The sequence below is a fragment of the Antechinus flavipes genome, chromosome 1 (assembly GCF_016432865.1).
Source record: "Antechinus flavipes isolate AdamAnt ecotype Samford, QLD, Australia chromosome 1, AdamAnt_v2, whole genome shotgun sequence".
NCBI classification, from domain to species: domain Eukaryota; kingdom Metazoa; phylum Chordata; class Mammalia; order Dasyuromorphia; family Dasyuridae; genus Antechinus; species Antechinus flavipes.
The window spans coordinates 676,841,832-676,866,166 of NC_067398.1; the positions used below are offsets into that span (position 1 = coordinate 676,841,832).

General features: G+C 36.1%; 1 protein-coding gene across 1 annotated transcript in view; it reads right to left on the reverse strand.

Moving 5' to 3' along the window:
• Positions 1-24,335, reverse strand: part of GNA11 (G protein subunit alpha 11) — a 73,985-nt gene that overhangs the window by 7,723 nt on the left and 41,927 nt on the right. The window contains exons 3-5 of the mRNA XM_051972405.1: positions 4,290-4,444; positions 2,489-2,617; positions 1,060-1,189 (exon numbers count right to left, since the gene is read on the reverse strand). Coding sequence (XP_051828365.1) covers positions 1,060-1,189; positions 2,489-2,617; positions 4,290-4,444 — 414 coding nt within the window. The remainder of the gene's footprint in view (positions 1-1,059; positions 1,190-2,488; positions 2,618-4,289; positions 4,445-24,335) is intronic.

Below are 24,335 nucleotides of genomic sequence, written 5' to 3' on the forward strand. Positions count from 1 at the left end.
TATCAACTCTGTTGATATATGGTATGGAATTCTTTGAGAATTCCTAACAAAAAGCCCACAGCAAGCATCCAATCGGACAGCTGACCTTCCCATCAGCATGTTCTTTCCGGTCCACCTTCCCAACTATTCCCATAACTCACAAAAGAAACAGTTCTAAAACGTGCCCATAGAAATTAAAATGTATTGCCTGGTTTTCCTAACTTGAGAACAGAACTGCCACTACTGCTGGTCACTAAAAAAAGCCATCTCAGGACCAGGAACCAGTTAAAAGGAAGATAGGTGAAAAAAGGTGAGGGTTAGTCAGGGCAAGTTAAGCAGTCTCAAGGAAATTTATCAATCTGACAGCTCCTTCCCCCACCAAAGGGAAGAAAAACTACAAATCTCTCCACACAAACACAAGAACATTGCTCTCAGAAAGATTTCATAATACTCTACATATCCTGTATTCTCACATGGACAAATTATTTACTCCTACAACAACTTTTTCTAGGTGTCTGAACCCAAATGTAAAAATTAAATTAACAGAATAAGATCATCCTCATACCACCTCCAAGATTTGTAAAGACTTCAGAGTTTTAGAATACCTTTTCTGTCAGCAATAACTTGAAACCTATGAATCCTCTCTCAGAATAATGTTTTTAAATAACAATATAAAGGATTACAATAGGAAAACAATTATATTGAAACCTAGTTATCAAAATAATTTTTTTTTTAATTTACACACCTTATATTAAGAACCCCTGGTTTAGTGAAAAAGATGCAAATTTGTTTTCAGAAGAGCTGACTTCTTACTAGCTATGTGTTCTGGGTTAAGTAATTCTATCTCTCAGTCTCAAGTTCTTTATGTGTCTACAAATCTGGAAAATTCTACTTTCACTATTTGTTCCCTACCCACAAATTGATGTAAGGAAAACAGTTTATAATGTATAAAGGCAGAGGGTGGACATAATATCATTTAAGGTTTCTTTCAATCCATTATCCTTTGTAACTATAAATTATGAGGAATCAGAGTTCTCTATCTTGACCTCTCCTCACACCTAATTCCAAAAATTCACTTACCTCATTGTCAGACTCCACTAGAACTTGGTCATATTCACTAAGAGCAACTAAAAACATGATGGACGTCACATTTTCAAAGCAGTGTATCCACTTCCTTCGCTCTGATCTCTGTCCACCAACATCCACCATTCTGAGAAGGGAAAACAGAGCAGAGAGTGGTCAGTAAGTTCAGTGAAGGTTTACCCCTCGGTTTTCCCATTCTGAATCCATGAATAATGGTGTATCCCCTTACCAACAATTCAAATCAATAATAGGCATGCTATCTTCCAAAGAAGAAGGTAAATGTTCCTAGAATATTACTCCTGCAAGTGAGAAAAGCTATTCAAATACAGGTTAAACAACTGCTTTTCCAGAGCCTGGAGAAGGAATTCATGCTTCAAATACAGATGCAATTAAATCACTTTGAATTCTAGAGTTCTGATTTAGGAAATAAAGAATAAGTACCTAGTCAATAAAATCAATCACCCAAGACAATCCATTTTAAAAGCTGAATGGGCTCCTCCCAAAAGGATGGAGCCCAAGACTGTCCTGTTAACTTAAATGAAGGGGACCAGTTGAATAACACCGTCCCTCTCCACAGCCCATGAAGATCCTTGTCATGGTGCCAGGCACTGGAGTACGGCAGTAGTAGCACATACCTTTCTGAAATCCCAGAGGGGCCTATCATGCCTTACTCACAGTCTGAAACATTATTAATAAAGGAAGCACCAAGTTCAGATCACAGCCTCTATCACAGCTTAAAAATTCCCCCTAGCTAGTTAGCCTGTGTCAGAGTGATGTATTGGAGCCCTGTGCCCACAGAGAAAGCGTTTTGCAAAGTAGATTCGACAAATTTCATTAAGCTTCCCTACATTAAAGCTCCCTACTGGGCCCTGTGTTCCAAAGCTGTGAGGAGAAATATCCGGAGAGCTGTATGGTGATGGATGACGACTGGGCCAGCCCCTGAGCCCTGCAGAGGGACCCGCAGCCAGGCTGAGATAAACAGCCAGGGAGAGGCATCCTTCACAGAACAGTCGTGCAAAAGGCTTCTTGGAGGGAGGAAGCAAGGAGAAGCCATTTTAAAGGAGCTGATCTGTGGACCATTAGGTTAAAGATCTCCCCAAAAGCTCTTTTGGTCCCATCCTTTAAAACTGATGGCACTGCAGCGCAGATTACAAGTGCCCCAGGCTGGCAAGTAAGCTGAGTGAGAGCTCCCCAGTCAATGTGTCTGTGGGCCACAGGCCACACTCTGCTGGGAGAAGCAGGGTGGTCTACTGGGCTCGAAGGCCAGCTCAGTGTTTCTCTTTCAGGTTTATCTGATCTAGCTTAGGCTAGGATGCTCACAACCCTGCCATTCTAAGTTGAGGGCTCCTTCACCATGCTCTGGAAGCACCCTGTACAAAGTTCAATCCAACAGTGTCAACCCACCCAGCAGGTAGGATCTAGGTACCTGAAGATGATATTCTCCAAGTCGAAAGGGTATTCTATGATACCGGTTGTGGGGACTCGAACCCGCAGCACATCCTGTTGGGTGGGTAAGTACCCAGTGGTGGCAATACGGTCAACATCAGTTAGGTAGCTAAAAATACACACAACACAAACAAAAAAAGCATAAGGAGGATCCTTTAGGTCAGCAATGTGAAGAAATAGGGAAGGCGGAGAACAGGGAGTTATCCTTCTATGACTTATGATGCTCCTTCAAGCCCAAGTTGTGCCTTCAGAAATGGGAGCATGCTTTGTCAATAGCATTATGGTATCTCCAAACTCCCACATTCAAAATCTCAGTTATCACCTTAAATATTTTTCCCTATATTAAATTTCTCACATTCAATCACTAGAATTCACCCTTCTACCTTGTACTATTTTTCTCTTGATCCCTTTTTTATAATCCCACAGTTATTCCCCTCATAAAGATCCTTCTTACTTCTCAACCTAGACTAGTGCACACACTTGACCCTCCTTGTCCCCATATACTCTATCAATCACATCTAACCAGGACTTTTTGTTGTCCTTGTTACACAACTTCATGCTTTCCTCTACTCACACCAATTCCACATTCTCAGGACCTTGCAGCCTCCTTGTCCATCTCTCCCTAATGAAAGTCTTTTAGGTCCTGGCTCAGATGCTGCCTCCTCAACAAAGCCTAACCTTAATTTCCCTTCTTTCTTGCAAGCTCAAAGAGTGTTCTGTTTCCCTTCTCTGCTAGACTATAAGCTCTATGCTTCCTAAATATGTTTAAATGAGGAAAAGGAGAATACACACACTCATATCTTTTCCTTTCTTATAAGAGACTTTTCTGAGGGCTTGGCTACACCAAGAGTTTATTAAAGTTTATTAAACTGGCAGGAGGAAAGAAGCAGTAGCTATATGAAATAGGGAGGCAGTGGGATCATATGGAGTGAGAAAAACTCAGAGGAAGGAAAAAAGTCAACCTTATTCACTCCCAAGGCTCAAGCTTTTCAAGCACATGAAGCACAGGAGATGGTCTTTTCCATCACTGCCTTAGAAACAAGGCTTCAAATAAGTCAGTCATCTTTCCTCATATCAGGAAGAACTCTTAGCGCCTATGATAATACAGAAACATGCAATAATTTGAAGGTTGGTCAAAGGACCAAACAGTTTTGGGTTTTTTGGCTGTCCAATTCTTTGATGTTCTCACTTGGCCACCAGTAGACAAGAGCCACTTGGAATTACTTCCAAAGGAATTAATGCCACGTGTTTATCCCATAGTCAAAGCTGCCTACTGTCTCCTAAATGAAGGCAGCTTGCACACTCAGCAGGCAACTGGGAGAAAGGACTGAGGGACTGAGGAATGAGGACTGAATCTCGAGATACTGAGCTGATCAGTCTCAGGAAGAAGCCAATCTGTTTAAATTTGAGAATACATAAGCATTGACAGATATTGCCATATTAATAACCACTAACTTACATTTGCAGCCCTAGTTTGGACTATTTTATTTTGGAAAGTGACAGACTAACAACAAAAGCTTCAAACTCCAATCTTCCTACCACTTTGGGATTCTTATAGAACTAGACCTGTTCTGGCCATTCCACAAACAAGACAGAGCCAAGACCTGATTAGGAGCTGTCCTAATGTGGCAAAAGCCTGTTCTAACAGAATTAAAGTAGGACAATTACTTGAATTTTCAGAAAAATCCAGCCAAGTACAGAGAATCTATTTGCAACTCAGACAGTAGAAAAACAGGAACTGTGACAAATGAAACTAAGTGTCAGACAGATCCCATACTTACTATTTGGCTGAGTCGGAGAGCTGGTATTCTCGCCTCCTGTCATAACACTCCTGGATTCCAGGGTCATTCCACAAAGTCTTAATTGCACTTACATATTGATGCTCGAATGTTGTGACCTTTTCAACATCCACCTCTCGAATCAGCAGTGCATTGGCCTAAAGCAACAGGAAAAAAAGAGAGAATTAATTGGTTCTAGATCAGCCAATTTTTGTCCTTTTCCCATCCAGGTATTAAACCTCACAGTCAGTTCATCAGACAAAAGCTGTGAACATGACTAGCTTTAGCAACATAAAAAAGCAATTTAAAAACTGAGGATTTCCAAAATCACTCAGTTTTTATTTCAATATTCATCAACTAGAAGAGAAAGTTCATTACTATATCAATGACATTGATAACATTTTTCCCAAGAGCATTCCACATCTCCAGTGAGATGAATAAATTCAAGAATTAGCACAGAAGCAGGGAAGGGCATTTTTACTCAAATTTTTTGGTGGGTTTTGTTTTGGGTTTTTTTTTTTTTGTTGTTGTTGCACATTAGGAGTTTTTATTCTCATACACATGCATATTTTACACAAAAAACTCAAAGGGAGTCTTGAATAAAATTTCTGTTCTAATCCAAAAGGGCAAGACCGGATGATGTTTTTCCTAGGGAGAATATTCTATTTCCTTCCTTAAACCTGTTCAGTCCTAATCTGATCAGTGTGCTTTCTCAAAAAAAAAAAATTATCTAAATCACTATTGATCAGAGAAATGCAAATTAAAACAATTTTAACGTATGACTACACATCTTTCAGATTGGCTAAGATGACAGGAAAAGATAATGATAAATATTGAGGGGATGTGAGAAAACTAAGACAATATACCTTACTGGTATAGTTCTAAACTGATCCAAGTACTCTAGAGAACAGATTTTTTCCAAAGGGCTATCAAATTGTGTATACCCTTTGATCCAATAGTGTCTCTACTGAGTCTGTATCTCAAAGAGATCATTGAGAGAGAGAGAGAGAGAAAGAGAGAGAGAGAGAGAAGGATCCACATGTGTAAAAAGGTTTTTGTAAGCTCTTTTTGTAGAGACAAGGAACTGGAAACTGAGTGGGATGTCCATCAGTTGGAGAATGGCTGAATAAGTTATGGTTCATATATGAATGTAAGAAATGAGCAGCAGGATGATTTTTAGAGAGGCCTGGAGAGACTTAAATGAACAGATGCTAAGTGAAATGAGTAGAACCCAGAGAACATTGTATACAGCAACTACAAAGTTATGTGATGATCAGCTGTGATAAATTTGGCTCTTTTCAACAATTTATGATTCAGGACAATTCCAACAGACTTGTGACAGAGAGAGCCAACTGCATCCAAAAAGAGGGACTATGGGAACTAAGTATGGATCACAACATAGTATTTTCACCTTTTTTGTTGTTTGCTTGCTGTCCTTTCTTATTTTTCCCTTTTTGATCTGATTTTTCTTATATAGCATAATTGTGTAAATATGTATAGAAGAATTGCACAAGTTTAACATATATTGGATTATTTGCCATCTAGGGCAGGGAGGAGAGGGAAGAAAGGGAGAAAACATTTGGAATATAAGGTTTTGCAAGAGGAAATACTGAAAACTATCTTTGCATGTATTTTGAAAACAAAACGGTACTATTAAAAAAATCTCCCAGTTGAAAGGGACTGAGAAGTCATCTAGTCCAATTTTTACCAGAGAAGGGGTTGGCAGGAGTTATAGAAGGTCATCACCAAGACCAAGCTCCACCCCAATTAAGGGGTTAAGTAGTTAACTGGGAAAATTTTTTTTACGTCCAAGAGTTCAGATTAAAGTTCTCATTTCTAAAATATATAGAAAATTGACTCAAATTTGTAAGAGTATAAATCATTCTCCAATTGATAAGTAGTCAAAAGATATGAACAGATAATTTTCAAATGAAGAAATTAAAACCATTTCTAGTCACATGAAAAAATGCTCTAGGATCACTATTATTATCATCATCATCATCATTATTATTATTATTATTATAGCTTTTTATTTACAAGATATATGCATGGGTAATTTTTCAGCATTGACGATTACAAAACCTTTTGTTCCAATTTTTCCTCTCCTTCTCCCCCCCATGGCAGGTAGACCAATACATGTTAAATATGTTAAAGTATAAGTTAAATACAATATATGTATACATGTCCATGCAATTATTTTGCTGTACAAAAAGAATTGGACTTTGAAATAGTGTACAATTAACCTGTGAAGGAAATCAAAAATGCAGGCAGACAAAAATAGAAGGATTGGGAATTCTATGTAGTGGTTCATAGTTATCTTCCAGAGTTCTTTTGCTGGGTGTAGCGGGTTCAATTCATTACTGCTCTATTGGAACTGATTGGTTCATCTCACTGTTGAAGAGGGCCATCAGAATTGATTATCATATAGTATTATTGTTGAAGTATATAATGATCTCCTGGTCCTGCTCATTTCACTCAGCATCAGTTCATGTAAGTCTCTCTAGCCCTTTCTGAAATCATCCCGCTGGTCATTTCTTACAGAACAATAATATTCCATAACATTCATATACCATAATTTATTCAGCCATTCTCCAATTGATGGGTATCCACTCAGTTTCCAGTTTGGGCCACTACAAAGAGAGCTGCCACAAACATCTTCTTTGGTCATAGGATCACTATTGATCAGAGAAATGTGAATTAATAAGACTGTGAGGTGCCACTACATATCTCTCAGAATGGTAAGATGACAGGAAAAGATAACCACGAATGTTGGAAGGGATGTGGGAAAACTGGGACATTAATACATTGTTGGTGAAGTTGTGAACTAATCCAACCATTCTGGAGAGTAATTTGGAACTATGACCATAGGACTATCAAACTGTGCATACCCTTTGATCCAGCAGTGTCTCTACTGGGCCTGTATCCCAAAGAGATCTTAAAAGAGGGAAAGGGACCCACATGTGCAAAAATGTTTGCAGCAACCCTTTGTGTAGTGATAAGGAACTGGAAACTGAGGGGATGCCTATCAGTTGGGCAATGACTGAATTATGGTATATAAATATAATGGAATATTATTTTCTGTAAGAAACTACCAGCAGGATGTTTTCAGAAAGGCCTGGAGTGACTTACAAGAACTGATGCTAAGTGAAATGAGCAGAACCAGGAGATCATTGTACACGGCAACAACAAGACTATACAGTGATTAATTCTGATGGAAACGGCTCTTTTCAACAGTGAGATGATTCAGGTCAATTCCAATAGACTTGTGAAGGAGAGAGCCATCTACACCCAGCAAGAGAACTGTGGTACTGAGTGTGAAGCATAACATAGTTGATTTTCACTTTTTTTTTATTATTTGTTTGCACTGTTTTCTTTCTCATTTTTGCCCCTTTTTGATTTGATTTTTCTTGTAGATAATTGTGGAAATATGTGGAAGAATTGCACATGTTTCAATATATATTGAATTATTTGCCATGAGGGGGGAGAGAGGGGAAGATGAAGGAAGACAGGGAGAAAAAAATTTGGAACAAAAGGTTTTGCAAGGGTGAATGTTGAAAACTATCTCTGCATAAATAAAAATGAAAATAAGCTTTAAAATTAAAAAAAATTTTAAAGGATGATATCATAAGCAAATTAAGGGAACATGGAAACAATTCTCATTTGATCTATGGATAAGGAAAGATTTTATGACCAAATAAGAGGCTGACAGGAGGTAAAGTGACTAATTTTGATTACATGAAATTAAAAAGGTTTTGTACAAAGAAAACCAATGAAGTCAAAAATAGAAGGAAATCAGGAAACTGGGGTGGGGGAAGGATTTTTACAAATTTTTCTGATAAAGGTCTCATTTCTCAATTTTATAGGAAACTGAATATAATTTATAAAAATAAGAACAGGCAATTTTCACATAAAAGAATACAATTTATATTAATATGAAAATATATTCTAAATCACTAATAATTAAAGAAATGCAAATTAAAACAACTCTGAAATATTATTTCATATCAATCAGATTAGCTGATAAGACAGAAAAGAAAGGTAGAAGGGAATGTGAACAAATTAGGGAAACTTAATACCTTCTGGTAGAGTTGTAAACTGTTAAGAGTCATTTTGGATAGCAATTTGGAATTATGCATCACTTCACATTTATAATGGGAAAAATATTGCTTGCCTTTTCAATGATAGGTATAGAGAGAGGGAGGTAGAGAAAGTGAATGTTATATATTGTATCTAGGATATACTGCAACATATTTAACATATATAGGACTGCTTGCTATCTTGGGGAGGGGGTGCAGGGAGGGAGGGGAAAAATCGAAACATAAGCAAGTGCAAGGGATAATGTTGTAAAAACTTATCCTGGCATGGATTCTGTCAATATAAAGTTATTATTAAATAAAATAAAATTAAAAAAAAAAAAGAAAGTGAATGTTAAAAAGAGAGGAAAAAAAAAAAAAAGGCACCATGATAAAAGATAAAATGCCTACTTCACAATGCAGCTAGCAAGCTACTAGGCCAGAATACATGACAGAACATAGCATGACTAAGGAGTGCCTTAAATGTGAGGCTAATGAGTTTGTATTTTATTCTAGAAACAACAGAGAATTTCTGAAGAATTTGAACTGGGAAATAAGCTGACCAAATCTTGCCTTTGGAAGATTATTTTGGCAGAAATGTAATAGATGTGTTAGGGAGAAGACAAACTAGAAGAAGGACAAATCATTAAAAGGAGCTATTGGAAAAATGACAGAAATGATGATATCCCTAAACTAGGGTAGAAGTCATGTGAAGGCAAAATAAGGGGATGGATTTGAGAGATGAACTGGTTAATCAAAAAGATGACATTTAATTCGATATGTAGACAGAGGAAGAGGGAAAAGTCAAGGATAACTAGATATTCTGAAGATGAGTGTCTACAGTAAAAGCGTGGAACCTTCGACAAAAAAGGGAGGGAGGGAGAGACTTAAATAAATTTGAAGGAAAGCATGATGACTTCTGGACACTTTGAGGCACTACATGTGTGACTTTTGAGGACAAGAAAGAAAGAAGCAATTCCCAAAAGAGATAGGAAGGAGGGTCATGGAATTAAGGATATAAAGTAGAAAGCAAGGCCTTAGCAAAGAAAAGAGTCACCCAATTGTCAAGAAAAGGAAGAAAAAAAAAATCACTGAAATAGTTAAGTATCTAAAGAACAATAGCACAGGAGGGAGGATTCTTAGGTCTACAATGGAAAGAAAAATGGAAAGTAGAGAATATTTTGAATATGACCTTCAAGCTCCTTTAAGCCCTAGATATACCATCAGAAACGCAAACACAGATGTAGATGGGGGTCTGGAAAAGTGTGGAAACTAATTCAAATGAATAAGTATCTAATAAATGCCATAACTGTATTAGGTACTGGACAAAAATGAAAACAACCTCTTGCTTTCAAGGAGTTCATATTCCAATGACATTTATAGAAGATGGCTTCTATTAGTAAATAATGAAGCTGAAAGGGAGAGTGTTGAGTAAAGCATTTGTTGAGATAAGGATGACTCTTTGAGGGGAAGAAAGTGGAATAATATATTGGTAAATGAAGGTAATATAAAAACAAAATCTAATGGTAAAATTTTAACAAAAATAATTTTTTGGGGGGGTGGCAAGGCAATTGGGATTAAGTGACATGCATAAGGTCACCCAAATTTGAATCCAGGTCCTCCTGACTTCAGGAGCTAGTGCTCTATGCCATCTAATTGCCTCCAAAATAATCTTTTAACAGATAAAGTCAATCAAGGAAGAATAAAAGGATTACCCTAAAGAAGTTAGGACCTTGGTAAAATTGGAGAACAAATTTTAGTGGAACCAGTGGGCACAGCATATCATCTTCAAAAGTAGTTCATCATAGTTCCAAGTATAAGCACACAAGAAATACAGTGGACATAACCCAGGAGTGCAGCATAAATGAAAAGCAGCAAGAGAATAAGGGTCATGAAATTCATGGACAGAAGACAGATTAGAGTTAAAGTGATCAACTGTAAAATCAAGAGAAGTAAGACCAGCATAGGAATGGTGTTCTGGGAAAAGAAGATGGGATAGAGAAATAAAAGGACAGGATGAAGGTCATGTTTAAGAGGAGTAAACTGGGTTAGGAGGGGATGGGAAAAGGAGTTATGGTCTAAAAGAGAAATCCCAGAGTTAGAGATCATAAAGATAATATATTAGTTACAAATGATGGCAAGATTGAAGGTATGCTCATAATATAAAAAGTACAGATCGTGGAAAGTGAGGTATCTGATGAACTGAGAAAACAGAATATTTGAGGAGACATCATTGTGTATGCTGATGGCTTCAAGTATGAGTGTAGGGATTAGGATAAAGAGGACCATGAGCCAGGTTCTAAACTTTTTAAGAAAGAAGAATGACTTGGAAGCTAGTAGATAATTACAATAAAGATCTGGGAAATGAGGTAGAAACTTTTGGAACAACATTCAGAGTAACAAGAATAACAGGAGGAAGATCTAGAAGAGGCAATGACAAACAAAAAATATGCCTACTTAGTATGAAAGAATTCTGAGAGGAAAACTCAATGCTGGAAAGAGTGACCCTGTCTTTAGGAAGGAGCCAAGTTTCCTTGAATGCAAGAATAAAAGAGGAAAAAGTCTAGGATGGAGGAAATATGTTAACAATGGACCAGATGTTTCAGAAGGAATAATGAAAAGGAAGGGCAAGATGGTGGGCCAAGAGAGTTCTCAGTTTAATAGAAAGAAAATGAATCATTGAGACTGAGGATAAGGAGAATATGGTTTATAAGCTATAGGACAAGAGAAGTACCAATTCAAAAAGTATTTATTAGGCAGCTAAGTAACAAATACTGCAGATCATAAGACAAAAATGATTCAGGCCCTAAATTCAATGAGTTAATGTAATGAACTTTCTCCAAACCATCCTACAACTTCTCATCAGTTGTTTCATCCCTCTTCCTCCTCTTCAGCTACACACTACTTTTTGACACCCCCAAGAGAGGCTGAATGATTAATATAGTTCCATCCTTAGGAATTCTGAACTCCCAGCTATTAACCTTCAAGCCCTTCCATCCTCCACTAAACCACTCCCTTTTCCCCTTTCCTAAAACCTAATTTCTCTCCCCATTTTCACTCCTGATCTATCCCATCCTTCCCACTGTGTTCTTTGGAATTCCTGCTCAAAAGGAAATTTGTTTTCATCTTAAATCTTAAAATCTTGAAACTAAATTTTCATCTTAAATCTCTCTCTCACTCTTTCCATCTTCTTTTAGTCACTCAGAGCTGGCTCCCTCTTGATGAAAGTTAAATTGGCCATCCTTTCCAAGAGCAGTTTTCACTCATATCCTTCTATTTGGCAGTCAAAGTGGAGTTTAAATACTCTCCCACTCCCCCCAATAAGAGAGATTCCAAACTCTCCTGCCACCATTGATCTCTCTTTCTTTGAAGTTAACTCAATCCATACCTAATCACCCAATCAAGATTCTGGTAGCTATAATCTACCAATATGCAGTATCCATCCTTCCTCAGTAAATTCAACATCTGGCTCAATCTTTGTCTTCTCAACTCTTGCCCTCCTATTAGGAGACTTCAACATACTAACACTCCTTCAAACACTGTAACCAACCAGTTCCTCAACTTAATCATTTCCCGTGGCGCTCTCCCTTCACCCCACTGCAATCAATTTATAAACTCTGAAATCTCCCTATCGGATCACAGACTGGTTGATATTCCATCTTTCTGCCTCAGCTCTGCAAACTCTAACCCTCGTCATTGTCCTCATCATGACCTCTAATCCTTCTACCCCTTCGTTTTTTTCTAATCCACGTCCCTTAGATTTTCCTCCCTTTCTCAACTTGACCCCTTGGAGAACCAATTCAAATCTACAATGTCTTGTTCTTTCAAGTTTCTTGCCTTCTCATCTTACTATCAGTTTTGGATTACTCCTTCCATCTATGATTTTTGTCTCCATTCATATACTGCTGAAAGAAGATGGAGAAAAATTTTTAAATAATACTGATGGAGTCTATTACAAATGTGTTACATAATCACAAGTGGGCCCTCACTGTGGCAAGGAAATCCTTTCATACTTCCTATTCACTATTTCATTCACCATAACTTTCCAAACTTCCCTATCCCTTCTTAAAACCTCATGGTGTCCCCTCTCCCTACTTTATAAGCTGAAAACTTTGCCTTCTATTAAAGTGAACAAATTGAGGCCACCTGTCCTCATGTCCCTCTTCTCTCCTCCTCCTTAAATCATCTCACTTAGGCATCTTCCTCCAGTACCTGTTTCTTTATTCTGCTCACACACAAAGATGTGGCTCTTCTCTACACGAATAAATGATTCCATATTATCTTCTCCAGCAAACAGTTCCCTCTCTATCTCCACCTTCTCACTAAATGGATGTCTACAAATATACCAAAAGGTCTCCATCCTCAAAAAATCATCCATCCTCATTTGCTAGGTATCATCCTGTGTCTCTCCTCCCTCTTATAGCTACTCTTTGAGTAGCTTTCTCAATGGCCCATTATCAGTCGTCTTCTTGAATCCTTGGCAGCCCTCACCACCATCAAGCATTTTCTTCTCTCTACATTTTTATGACATCACTCTTTCCAGGTTCTTCTATCTCACCACTTTCTCTCAGAATCCTTTGCTAAGCCAGCCTGCTAATTGTAGATCTCAAGGTTATGTCATAGGTCCTTTTCTTTTCTCCCTTTATGTTTAACTGGTTGGTGATATCAGGTCCTTTGGATTCAACATCATCTTTATGCTAATGATTCTCAAATCCATTTGACTAACCATAAACTCATCCTCAATTTCCAATTTTGTGTCTCCAACTGGCTACTAATATCTCCAACTGGATTTCCTACAGGCATTTAAAACTTGACACTTCCAAAGCTGAATTTATTATCTTTCCCCAAAACCCTCCTTTCTTTCCTAACTTTCCCAATGTCAAAGAAACAACTATTTTTCCAATCATCCTGACTCATAGTCTAGGTATCATTCTCCATTCTTTATCCTCTTCATCGTCCCTCCACATCCTATCACCAGATCCCACTTATTTTATCTCTACATTTCTCATACATGTCTCCTTCTCTCCTCTAACATTACACCACTTGGATGAGGACTCTCACTACCTCACACCTCAACTACAGTAAAAGTCTTCTAGATGGTCTCCCTGACTCAACTTTCTCTTCACTCCAGTCCATCCTTCACTGAGCTGTCAGATTGATCCCCCTAAAGTACAGTTGGCTCATGTCATACTCCCAATCCTGTGATTCCTATTAACTGTAGGATTAAACGTAAAATCCTCTACTTGATTTTTAAAGTTCTTCATAACTGGGTCTCTTTCCTGTCTTCTAACTCCCCTCCACTAGCTCCTCTGTCTAGTGATGCTGGCATCTTTCTTACCTTTGAACACAACAATCTGGGTCTTTTCCCTGACTTTCTTACATGCTTAAAATTCTCTCCTTTATTTCAGTCCCCTGGCTCTCTTCCCCTTTTCAATGCTCCTGAACTCTACTGGTTTGCCTCTGAAATTTTCTTCACTCTATCCTGTCTATATTGTGTGTACATAATTGTTTACATGCTATCTTCAACATGAGACAGTAAGCTTCTTGAAGGCCTTTTACCTTTATTTATATTCCCAACATTTTTAGACAATGCCTGGTACATACATACCAGATGCAAAATAAATAGCATATGAGATGAGAAGTGCTTGTATGAAGATCTAAATAGAGAAAGAAGCAATTTTGTTATTCAAGTTTCCTACAGACTATCTAGAAACAGTCAATAGAACTAGAATTTGGCAAACAGACCATAAGACCATAGGATCACATGTCAAAAGGACCACAGAGTAAGAGCTTGAAGGGGCCTTTAAAAGCCATTAAGTTAATTTTTTAAAACTCATTTTACTTAAGAGTAAACTTAGAAAAGGAACAGTTAAGTTCCCAGGATCATAAAGCTAGTAACAGATATAACATTTGAACTTAAGTTTTTCTAATTCCAGTTTATCTCTCTCATTGCTATCTATTGAAGAAAAAGGCTTCAAAAGAAGAAAAAAGTATCTGAAAATGTAATTGGACCTAAATCATAGCTTAAAATACAGAAATGATAGACAATCTTGGTCACCAAGAGTTGGTAAGAAATTACTGGTTTCACTGGAAACTGAATGGATGCCCATCAATTGGAGAATGGCTAGGTAAATTGTGGTATATGAATGTTATGGAATATTATTGTTCTGTAAGAAATGACCAGCAGGATGAATACAGAGAGGCTTGGAGAGACTTACATGAACTGATGCTAAGTGAAATGAGCAGAACCAGGAGATCATTATACACTTCAACAACGATATTGTATGAGGATGCATTCTGATGGAAGTGGATTTCTTTGACAAAGAGACCTAACTCAGTTTCAATTGATCAATGATGGACAGAAGCAGCTACATCCAAAGAAAGAATACTGGGAAATGAATGTGAACTATATGCATTTTTGTTTTTCTTCCCGGATTATTCTTACCTTCTGAATCCAATTCTCCCTGTGCAACAAGAGAACTGTTCGGTTCTGCACACATATATTGTATCTAGGATATACTACAACATATCTAACATATATAGGACTGCTTGCCATCTAGGGGAGGGGGTGGAGGGAGGGAGGGGAAAAATCAGAACAGAAGTGAGTGCAAGGGATAATGTTGTAAAAAAAATTACCCTGGCATGGATTCTGTCAATATAAAGTTATTACAAAATTATATATATATATATATATATGTGTGTGTGTGTGTGTGTGTGTGTGTGTGTGTGTGTGTGTATATATATATATATATATATATATATATATATATATATATATATATATATATATATATATTTAAAAAAAGAAAAGAAAAGAAATTACTGGTTTCAGATAGCAGATAAAGAAGTGTGTCTCCCAGTACGTGAAAAGAGTTGATGGACTAGCATATAGAATAAGATGTTTTCAGCCCTAACCGATGTGCTGATTTGTTTCACTTAACTATACCTAGGTTACATGTGAGGGATGATGCCTTAATGTGCAGAGAACTGTGAGTAATAAAAGAAATACATTAGAAAAAAGGGGGGGGGGGAGTCAATGTAGTATTTTTAAATATAGAGAAGACAACAGAACTCAGAGGGGGACACAAAACAGGACAGTTTTCTTACTACCTTGTCAGATTTAAAATAAACTTTAAAAAACTATATGGAACAAGTCCAATTTCACGTACAATCTACTTTTTTGTTTTTATATGCTTTTATTGTTGTGTTTTAAATTAAATTAATAACAAAAACATTTTGATATATTTGTATGGTTTTACAAATCTAATCAAAAGGGTTGTTCAATAAAGGTTGAGAGAAGGAGAAAACTTCCTAAGTATGTTTTATACACCTAACTATATATCATAAAATTGCTACAATTAAAGAATAACAGTTGATATACCTAGGAATTAACAAGAAATATAAATCCAAGAAAGAAGCCAGGAGTTAAACTCACAACCTCAAATGTCTAGACACAGACTTCAAAACTTCACAGACAATTAATTTGGTGGGAAGAAACTCACGAATGGAATATGCTTCTGAATGGTTATATCTCATTTAAAGAAACAGAATTACTTAAAAAGGAGGAGGAGAGAGTAAAAAGATGGAGAAATAATGTATATTAAGAAATGTTATTTTTTTAATTGTAGCAATTTTATGGTAATGTAAGAAAACAAAGCGTAAGATAGAAAAATATAGGGAAGAATGCACTTTGTTGAAAATCAAGAGAGAAATAGAAGACATTTTGCCTATAAGCCACCTAGATAGAAAGAGAAAACAAATGAGAAATTTGAGGAACAAATTACAAGCTTGACACAGAATGATAATATGATCATGGAGGGGTCTTCAATTATCTGTTCAACCACTGGAGCTTTAGCTTTCTTTTCTTTCTAAAGTAAAGCAGGAGCAACTAGGTAATCCAGTAGATAGAGCACTGACCCTGGAATCAGGAGGGCCTGAGTTCAAATTCAGCCTCAGATACTTGATCCTTTCTAGCTATATGGACCGTAGGCAATTGCCTCACGAAAAAACAAACAAACAAAACAACAACAACAAGAGTAAAGCAGATAGCTCTTTTTGAAGTGACAAAAAAAATGGAAATTGAAGGGATACTCATCAATCAGGAATGAGTGAAGAAGAATTCAATGGATTTCTCTACTGTGCTATATATATATATAATGCAAAGTGAAGCAAGCAGAATCAGAAGGGCATTATACACATAAACACAATACTGTATGATCACCAAGTGAAAAACTTGACAACTCTGATCAAGATAATGACCCACGGACTCATGAGGAAAAAATGTTATCTACCTACAGAGAGAGAGATGATTAACTCGGAGTACAGATTAAAGCATACTTTTTTAAATCTTTCCTTATTTTTCTTGTTTGTTTTTGGAGGGGATTCTTTCACTACAAGTTAATGTGGAAATATTTTTATATCACTTCACATGTATAATTGATATACTGCTTACTTATCCTCTCAGGGAGTGTGGGAAAGCTTAGGAAGGACAGGGGAGAATTGCAACTGAAAAATTTTTTAAATGAATGTTAAAAATTATTTGCACGTCAATTGGGAAATATTCAATAACATATTACATACTTTAAATAAAGCAGCTGGTAATTTCTTAAATTACTTTAATGAAAATTCATCCTTAAAAGGGGAAAGAAACTCTCAAGGGGAAATTCTATTCTGGATCTGCTTCTCACTAACAGGAAGGAACTGGTTGCTAGGTTGGAAATTATGGGAAATGACCACTTCCTTTCTAGAATTTGTGACAGTAGAAGAAAGCTGGGCATAATCTGGTATGCTCCTTAGACTTAAGGGAAACAGATTCTAAGGGTACAGAGGAAGGACAGGATCCCAAGGACTGAAATTCCACAGAGCAAGTCAGCCTAGGAGGGATAAGAAGTTCTCAATAATAAAATTCTAAAAATCCAGAGGGAAAAGCAGTATTTCTCTAATGACACTGTTATGGATGCATCAGTAATTCACTAAGATTGGAAAAGAATTATCTTAAATTTCAAAAACATGTATAAAACAGAAGTAAAAATAGGTTTTTTTTAAAAAAAAAAAAAGGATGAAATGAGAGCATGATGCTCTTAATAGTGCTGGAAATGCTCAAGCTCAAAATAAATTTAACTAAAGTTAAGAACAAGAAGGAATTTTTCCACAGCTGTATTGGAGAAAAAAGCAAATACAGAGAAAACTAGGGCTGTTGTTTGGCATTGGCTACAAGTACAAGTGATCATCAAAAGGAGAAAGATTTGCTCATTTCTTATCTTGTTTTTTCCTCCTCTGCTGAGAATGGCCCAGAAATAATATTTCAAGAAATTATCAAGGAAAACTGTCCTGATGTCTTAGATCTAGAGGATAAAATAAAAATCGAAAGAATCCAATCATTACCTGCTAGAGGAGTTAACAAAAGGAAAACTACTAGGAAAATTCTGGCTTCAAATACCCAGAAACAGACAATTCAATTATTGTGGAGTCACAAATCAGGATCACACAAGACTTAGTAGCTTGCACATTAAAGAAGCAGGAGGTTTACAATGATATTCCAGAGAGGAAAGAAGCTAAAATTACAATGAAGAATATGTTAAATGAGTGTAATACTTCAGGGGAAAAAATAGATAGTTAATGAAATAGAGGACTTTCAAGCATATAGTAAGGGGTGAGAAAGAATACACTGGAAGAAGAAGGAAGGAAGAAGGCAGAATGGGAAAAAATTTTTCACATAAAAGAGCACTTAAAAAGAAGCTTTGAGGATAAGGAACACAGGCAAACTGTAAACTTCACTCCCACTGAAATTGTTTCAAAGAGGAAAGAATATATATACACATAAACTCAGTCATGTATAGAAATATAAATAACCCAATAGAGAAACAGTGATGAAGTTAGGGAATGAAATAAGGGAGGACAGATTAAAAGTTAGACACAAAATAGACTTTTGAGGAGGGAAAAAAAAAACAGACAGACAGAGACAGAGAAGAATGTGGGATGGAGGGAAATACATAGTAACCTTAACTGTGAATGGGAATGGGATAAGCTCACTCCTAAAACAGAAGTAGACAATAGAATGAATGAGAAACCACAAATCCAAAAAAAATATGTTGTTTACAAAAGACATACTTAAAACAGAAAAACACACATATTGTTAAAAATCAAAGACTGGAGCAGAATCTTATGTGCTTCAGCTAAACTAAATTAAAAAAAAAAAGCAGTGGTTGAAATCAAAATCTAGGATGAAGCAAAACAAAACTATATCTAATTAAAAGAGATAAGAAAAATTATATTATGCTAAAAGATACCAGACAATGAAAATAGCAAAAAAAAAAAAAATTTTTACAAGTCTTCTAATAAAAGCCTTATTTATAAAATAAATACTGAATTACAGAACTGAGTCAAATTAACAACAACAACAACAACAAATAGCCAATTCCCAATTTTTATTGGTCAAAGGTTATAAAAAGGCAGTTTTCAGAAGAAATCAAAGCTATCTTTAATCACATTTTAAAAAGCTCTAAATTGCAGCTAGACTAGAAAAATGCAAATTAAAAAAACTCTGAGGTACCAACATATACCAATCAGAAATGACAGAGGGAAAAATAGATATACTAAAGAATTGCTGATAGAAGAATGAGATGGTCCAACCATTCTGGAGAATAATTTGGAACTATACCCAAAGGACTAGAAAACTCTATATATACCCTTTAACACAGGAACACCACTACTAGGTCTGTATCCCAAGAAAATCAAAGAAAAAAGAAAAGGATCTATATGTAGAAAAATATTTATAATAGCTTTTTTAGGATGGCAAAGAATTGGAAATTGAGGGAATGCTAATCAGGGAACGAATAAACAAACTGTGGCATATGATTATAATGAAGTATTACTATATTGTAAGAAATTATTTCAGAAAAATACATCAAGAACTGATGAAAGTGAGAAGTGAGAGATCATTGCAGAATAACAGTAATGTTGCAATGATGATCAACTGTGAAAGATTTGAAAGAGGGGGGATAAGAGATGGCAGAGTAAGATCAGCAACTCTCCTGAGCTCTCCCAAATTCTTTTCCAAAAAAACTTTTTAAACACACCTCAAATGAATCAACAGTGGCAGCTTCCAGAGCTCTCAGCCTACAGATGGTAATGGAGCCAGACAGGTCAGAAAGAGATTACAGGAGTCCTTTTGCTGGAACTGAGTACATGACTATTGCATGGTCCATATACAGATACAAGTTAGAGTCCCAGATCACAGTCCCAGGCTTAAGGAGGAGGAGGATCTTGTGGTTACAGAGTAACAAGATCCTGGTCCATAGTTCCAGGGTATAAAGGAGTACTTACTTGTGGTCAGAAACCAAAGCAAGCAGAGGAGGAAACACACCTTTCCTTAGATCACACGATCTTGGGAAAAACTAAAACTAAACGGTTCAAGTGATAGTTATTTAAGGCTCACTATTAATAAAAGGATGGTCATGTGGTCATCTCTCTCTTAGACCAAAGACAACTGTGCCACAGAAGGGTTCAGAAGTTTTTTTTTGGGGGGGGAAGAGAAGTGGCTATCAATTCTGACTGGATAACAAAAGAGGAGAAACTATAAATAAATGCAGAGAATAACATGTCATCCTTGGACAGAGAAACTACATAATACTCAGACCACTACCAACCTTGGGCTACCTAGACAAAAAGATCTTACTTCAACCAAGCCTGATTGAATGAAATTCACCTGAGACCAGAGATGTCAGAGAAAGTCAAAAAGGAAATTTAACTTCAGAAACTGAGGTCTTAAAAATAGAAAGGGGGGGAACTCTATAATCTCCCAGAATCATTAGTTAATAATCATATCCCTCCAAACTTACAGATCCCTCCAAGAACTAGCTCTGAAAACAACTATACAAAAAACTTCATAGTCTGAGCTAGTGCCCTTTACACCCAAAGAATAGAGCCCAATTTTTTAACATCAAATTATTAAGTCAAGAAATAGGCTGGAAAATGACCAAACAAGAAAAGAACTTGATCACAGACATTTACTATAGTGACAGGAAAGCTCATTAAAAAAAAGTCAACATCTTGATTTTAAAAAAGTAGGTATATTTTCTTCTATTTTTTCATTCTTTTAATTTTTTTGTTTCTTGATGTCTCAGTCATTAGATTCCACATCCCCAATTCTTATTTTTATTATTTTAATCTTTATTATTTTCTTCAGTGAACTTTTGTACTTCCTTTTCCATTTAGCTTTTAAGGCATTCTTTTCTTCAGTGAATTTTTGTACATCTCTTTCCATATAACTTATTCTGCTTTTTAAGGAGTTCCTATCAGTGGATTTTTGCATCTCTTTTGCCATTTGGCTTATTCTGTCTTTAAAAGTGTTATTTTCTTCAGTATTTTTTTGTGCCTTTCTTTACCACAATGCTGGCTTTTTTCCATGATTTTTTTTTTTGCATTACTCATTTCTTTTCCCAATTTTACCTTTACTCCACTTATTTGATTTTTTAAATCCTTTTTCAGTTTTTCCAGGAATTTAAACAAATCTGAAAAAGTCAACTTTTTCTTTGAGGATCTGGATGTAGCAGTTTTAACTTTGTTGTTTTACGCTTTTGTGTTTTGATCTTCCCTGTCAGCATAGTAAGTGTCTATGGATAGGTTCTTCTTTGGAAAAAACAACTCACAGAAATCAAGGAGTAATAATTTAAGAATTATTGGACTTGTGGCAGGCAGCTAGGTGATGCTGTGGTTGGAGTACAGCCTTGAAGTCAGGAGGACCTGAGTTCAAATCTGATCTCAGACACTTAACATGTCTTAGCTGTGTGACTCTGGGCAAGTCACTAAAGCCCAATTGCCTGGAAGAGGCAAGGGGGGAGATTTTTGAAAGAGAGAATTATTGAACTACCTGAAAAAATTATGATTTTAAAAAGGGCCTAAAATATTCTATTTCAAGTAATTATCAAAGAAAACTACCTAATAGCCTAGAACAAATAGAATAAAATTGAAACTGAAAAAACACACCAATCACCAATCACTTAAAAGAGATTCTAAAATGAAAACTCCCAAGAATATTGAAGCCAAATTCTTGAACTCTCAAAGAAAGGAAAAATGTTGCAAGCAACCAGAAATTAACAATTTAAATATCATCCACAATCAAAACAAGGACAGTTTAAGCAACACAGTGGATAGAGAACTGGAACTGAAGTCAGAAAGTTACTCATCTTCAGACACCTACGAGCTGCATGTTTGTGGGTAAGTCACTTTATTCCATTTGCTTAAGTTGTTCATCTATAAAATGAGCTGGAAAGGGAAATGGCAAAGCACTATACAGTATCTCTGCCAAGAAAATCACAAAGAGTTGGACACAACTACACAACTGAACAGTAACAGCAGTCAGGATCACACAACATTTAGCAGATTCTATGTTAAAAGACAGGAAAATTTGGAATATAATATTCAGGAGGATAAAGGAACTAGGATTATAAATAAAAATTACCTACCCAGAAAAAATAGATATTTAATGAAATAAATACGAGTTTCAAGTACTCCTGAATGAGAAAACCAAAATTAAATAGAAAATTTGATATTCAAGATAATGGGGAATGTTGGAGGCGATGTGGGAAAACAGGGACACTGATACATTGTTGGTGGAATTGTGAACACATCCAGCCATTCTGGAGAGCAATTTGGAACTATGCTCAAAGAGTTATCAAGCTGTGCATACCCTTTGATCCAGCAGTGTTTCTACTGGGCTTATACCCCAAAGAGATACTAAAGAAAGGAAAGGGACCTGTATGTGCCAAAATGTTTGTGGCAGCCCTGTTTGTAGTGGCTAGAAGCTGGAAAATGAAAGGATGTCCATCAATTGGAGAATGGTTGAGTAAATTGTGGTATATGAACGTTATGGAATATTATTGTTCTGTAAGGAATGACCAGCAGGATGAATACAGAGAAGACTGGCGAGACTTACATGAACTGATGCTAAGTGAAATGAGCAGAACCAGGAGATCATTATATCATTATATACCTCAACAATGATACTGTTTGAGGATGTATTCTGATGGAAGTGGACCTCTTCGATAAAGAGAGCCTTAATTGATCAAAGATGGACAGAAGCAGCTACACCCAGAGAAAGAACACTGGAAATGAATATAAACTGCTTGCATTTATGTTTTTCCTCCCGGGTTATTTATACCTTCTGAATTCAATTCTCCCTGTGCAACAAGAAAACTGTTTGGTTCTACACACATATATTGTATCTAGGATATACTGCAACCCATTCAACATGTAAAGGACTCTTGCCATCTGAGGGAAGGGGTGGAGGGAGGGAGGGGAAAAATCGGAACAGAAATGAATGCAAGGGATAATGCTGTAAAAAATTACCCTGGCATGCGTTCTATCAATAAAAAATTATTTAAAAAATAAATAAATAAAAATAAAAATAAATTTAAAAAAAAAAAAGAAAATTTGATATTCAAACAAAAGATTCAAGATAATCAGAAAAAAATAAACAGGAAAGAGAAACCATAAGCGATTCAGCTCTAAACATTAAAGAAATGAAAATTTAAATAAATCTAAAGTACTATCTCATATTTATCAGAATGTCCAATGCCACAGAAAAGAAAAATGAAAATGGGGGGAGGAATGAGGGAAAACTAAAACAATAAAACACTCTTGATGGAGTTGTTAGCTGATTCAACCATTTTGGAGAACAATTTGAAATTATGCCTAAAGAGTTGAAAAGCATGCATACATGTTGACCCAACAATACCACTACTAAGTCTATATCCCAAAAAGATTTAAAAAAAAAAAAAAAAAAAAAAAAAAAGGACCTTAATGTAAAATATTTATAGCAAATTTTTTCATGGTAGCAAAGAATTGGAAATTGAGGGAATGCCCAGCAATTAGAGAATGGATAAACAAGTTGTGGTACACATGATCAAATTATATTGTACTATAAGAAATGATGAGCACAGGATGCTCTCAGAAAAATCTGTAAAGACTTACATCTAAGACAATTCCAAAGAACTCGCAATGAAAAAATGCTATTCACCTCCAGAGAGAACTGATGAACTGTGTAGATTAAATTATACAAGTGCCATTGAGAAAATTCTACCTATATCTTCTGACTGCAGTTCACTTTGTGGGAAGGGTCTTGGATAGATAAAGAAAATGAAGGCTAGATAAAGAGCTTTACCTTCCTCTACTTGATTTTGAATGAGGGAGAGTGAGTGTCATAATATTATTTGATATGGATGGATCACAGATATACAATCTTTCCGTCCAGACCAACCCACCTTACAGATTTCCTAATACTTTTGAGAGAATCACTGTATTTCTAATTACCCAATTTTTCATAATCTAAGTGTCATTTTTCACTCTTCACTCTCCCTCACAAAGCAATGTGCCAGCACAATCAGCTTTGATTTAAAAAAATTTTTTAATATGAATTATCAATATTTTCTGTTACTTCTAAGACCTAAAGAGTCAAAAAAATAAATAAATAAATCAAGCCTTGATTTGTAGTTTTGCTCATTCTAGTATATAAATGCTCACAATGAAAATTTAGTCTAGAGCTGACTAGAGCTGACTCCAGCAAAATGCCTTCGCCCCAAATCCACAACCACTAAGTCACCAAATCTTATCACTCCTATATCCACGTCTCTCATAACTGTCTCCTTTTGTCACAGCCACCACCATAATTCAGGACCTCAACTTCTGTCACCTAGACTCTTATCCTAACTAGCCTTCTAACTCATTTCCATGATTCTAGTCTCTTCCCTTTGCAATATATAGTCCATGTATCTAGATACTAAAGTGATTTTCCTAAAGTCAATCTGTTTCATAGTATGATGATGATAACAGCTGGCATTTATATGAGCACTGTTAAGGTTTGCAAAACACTTCACATGTTATCAACTGATTCTTACAACAGCCCTATGAGATACATACTATATTATTATCCTCAATTTATAGAAGAGGAAACTAAGGCTGAGAGAAATTAAGTGAC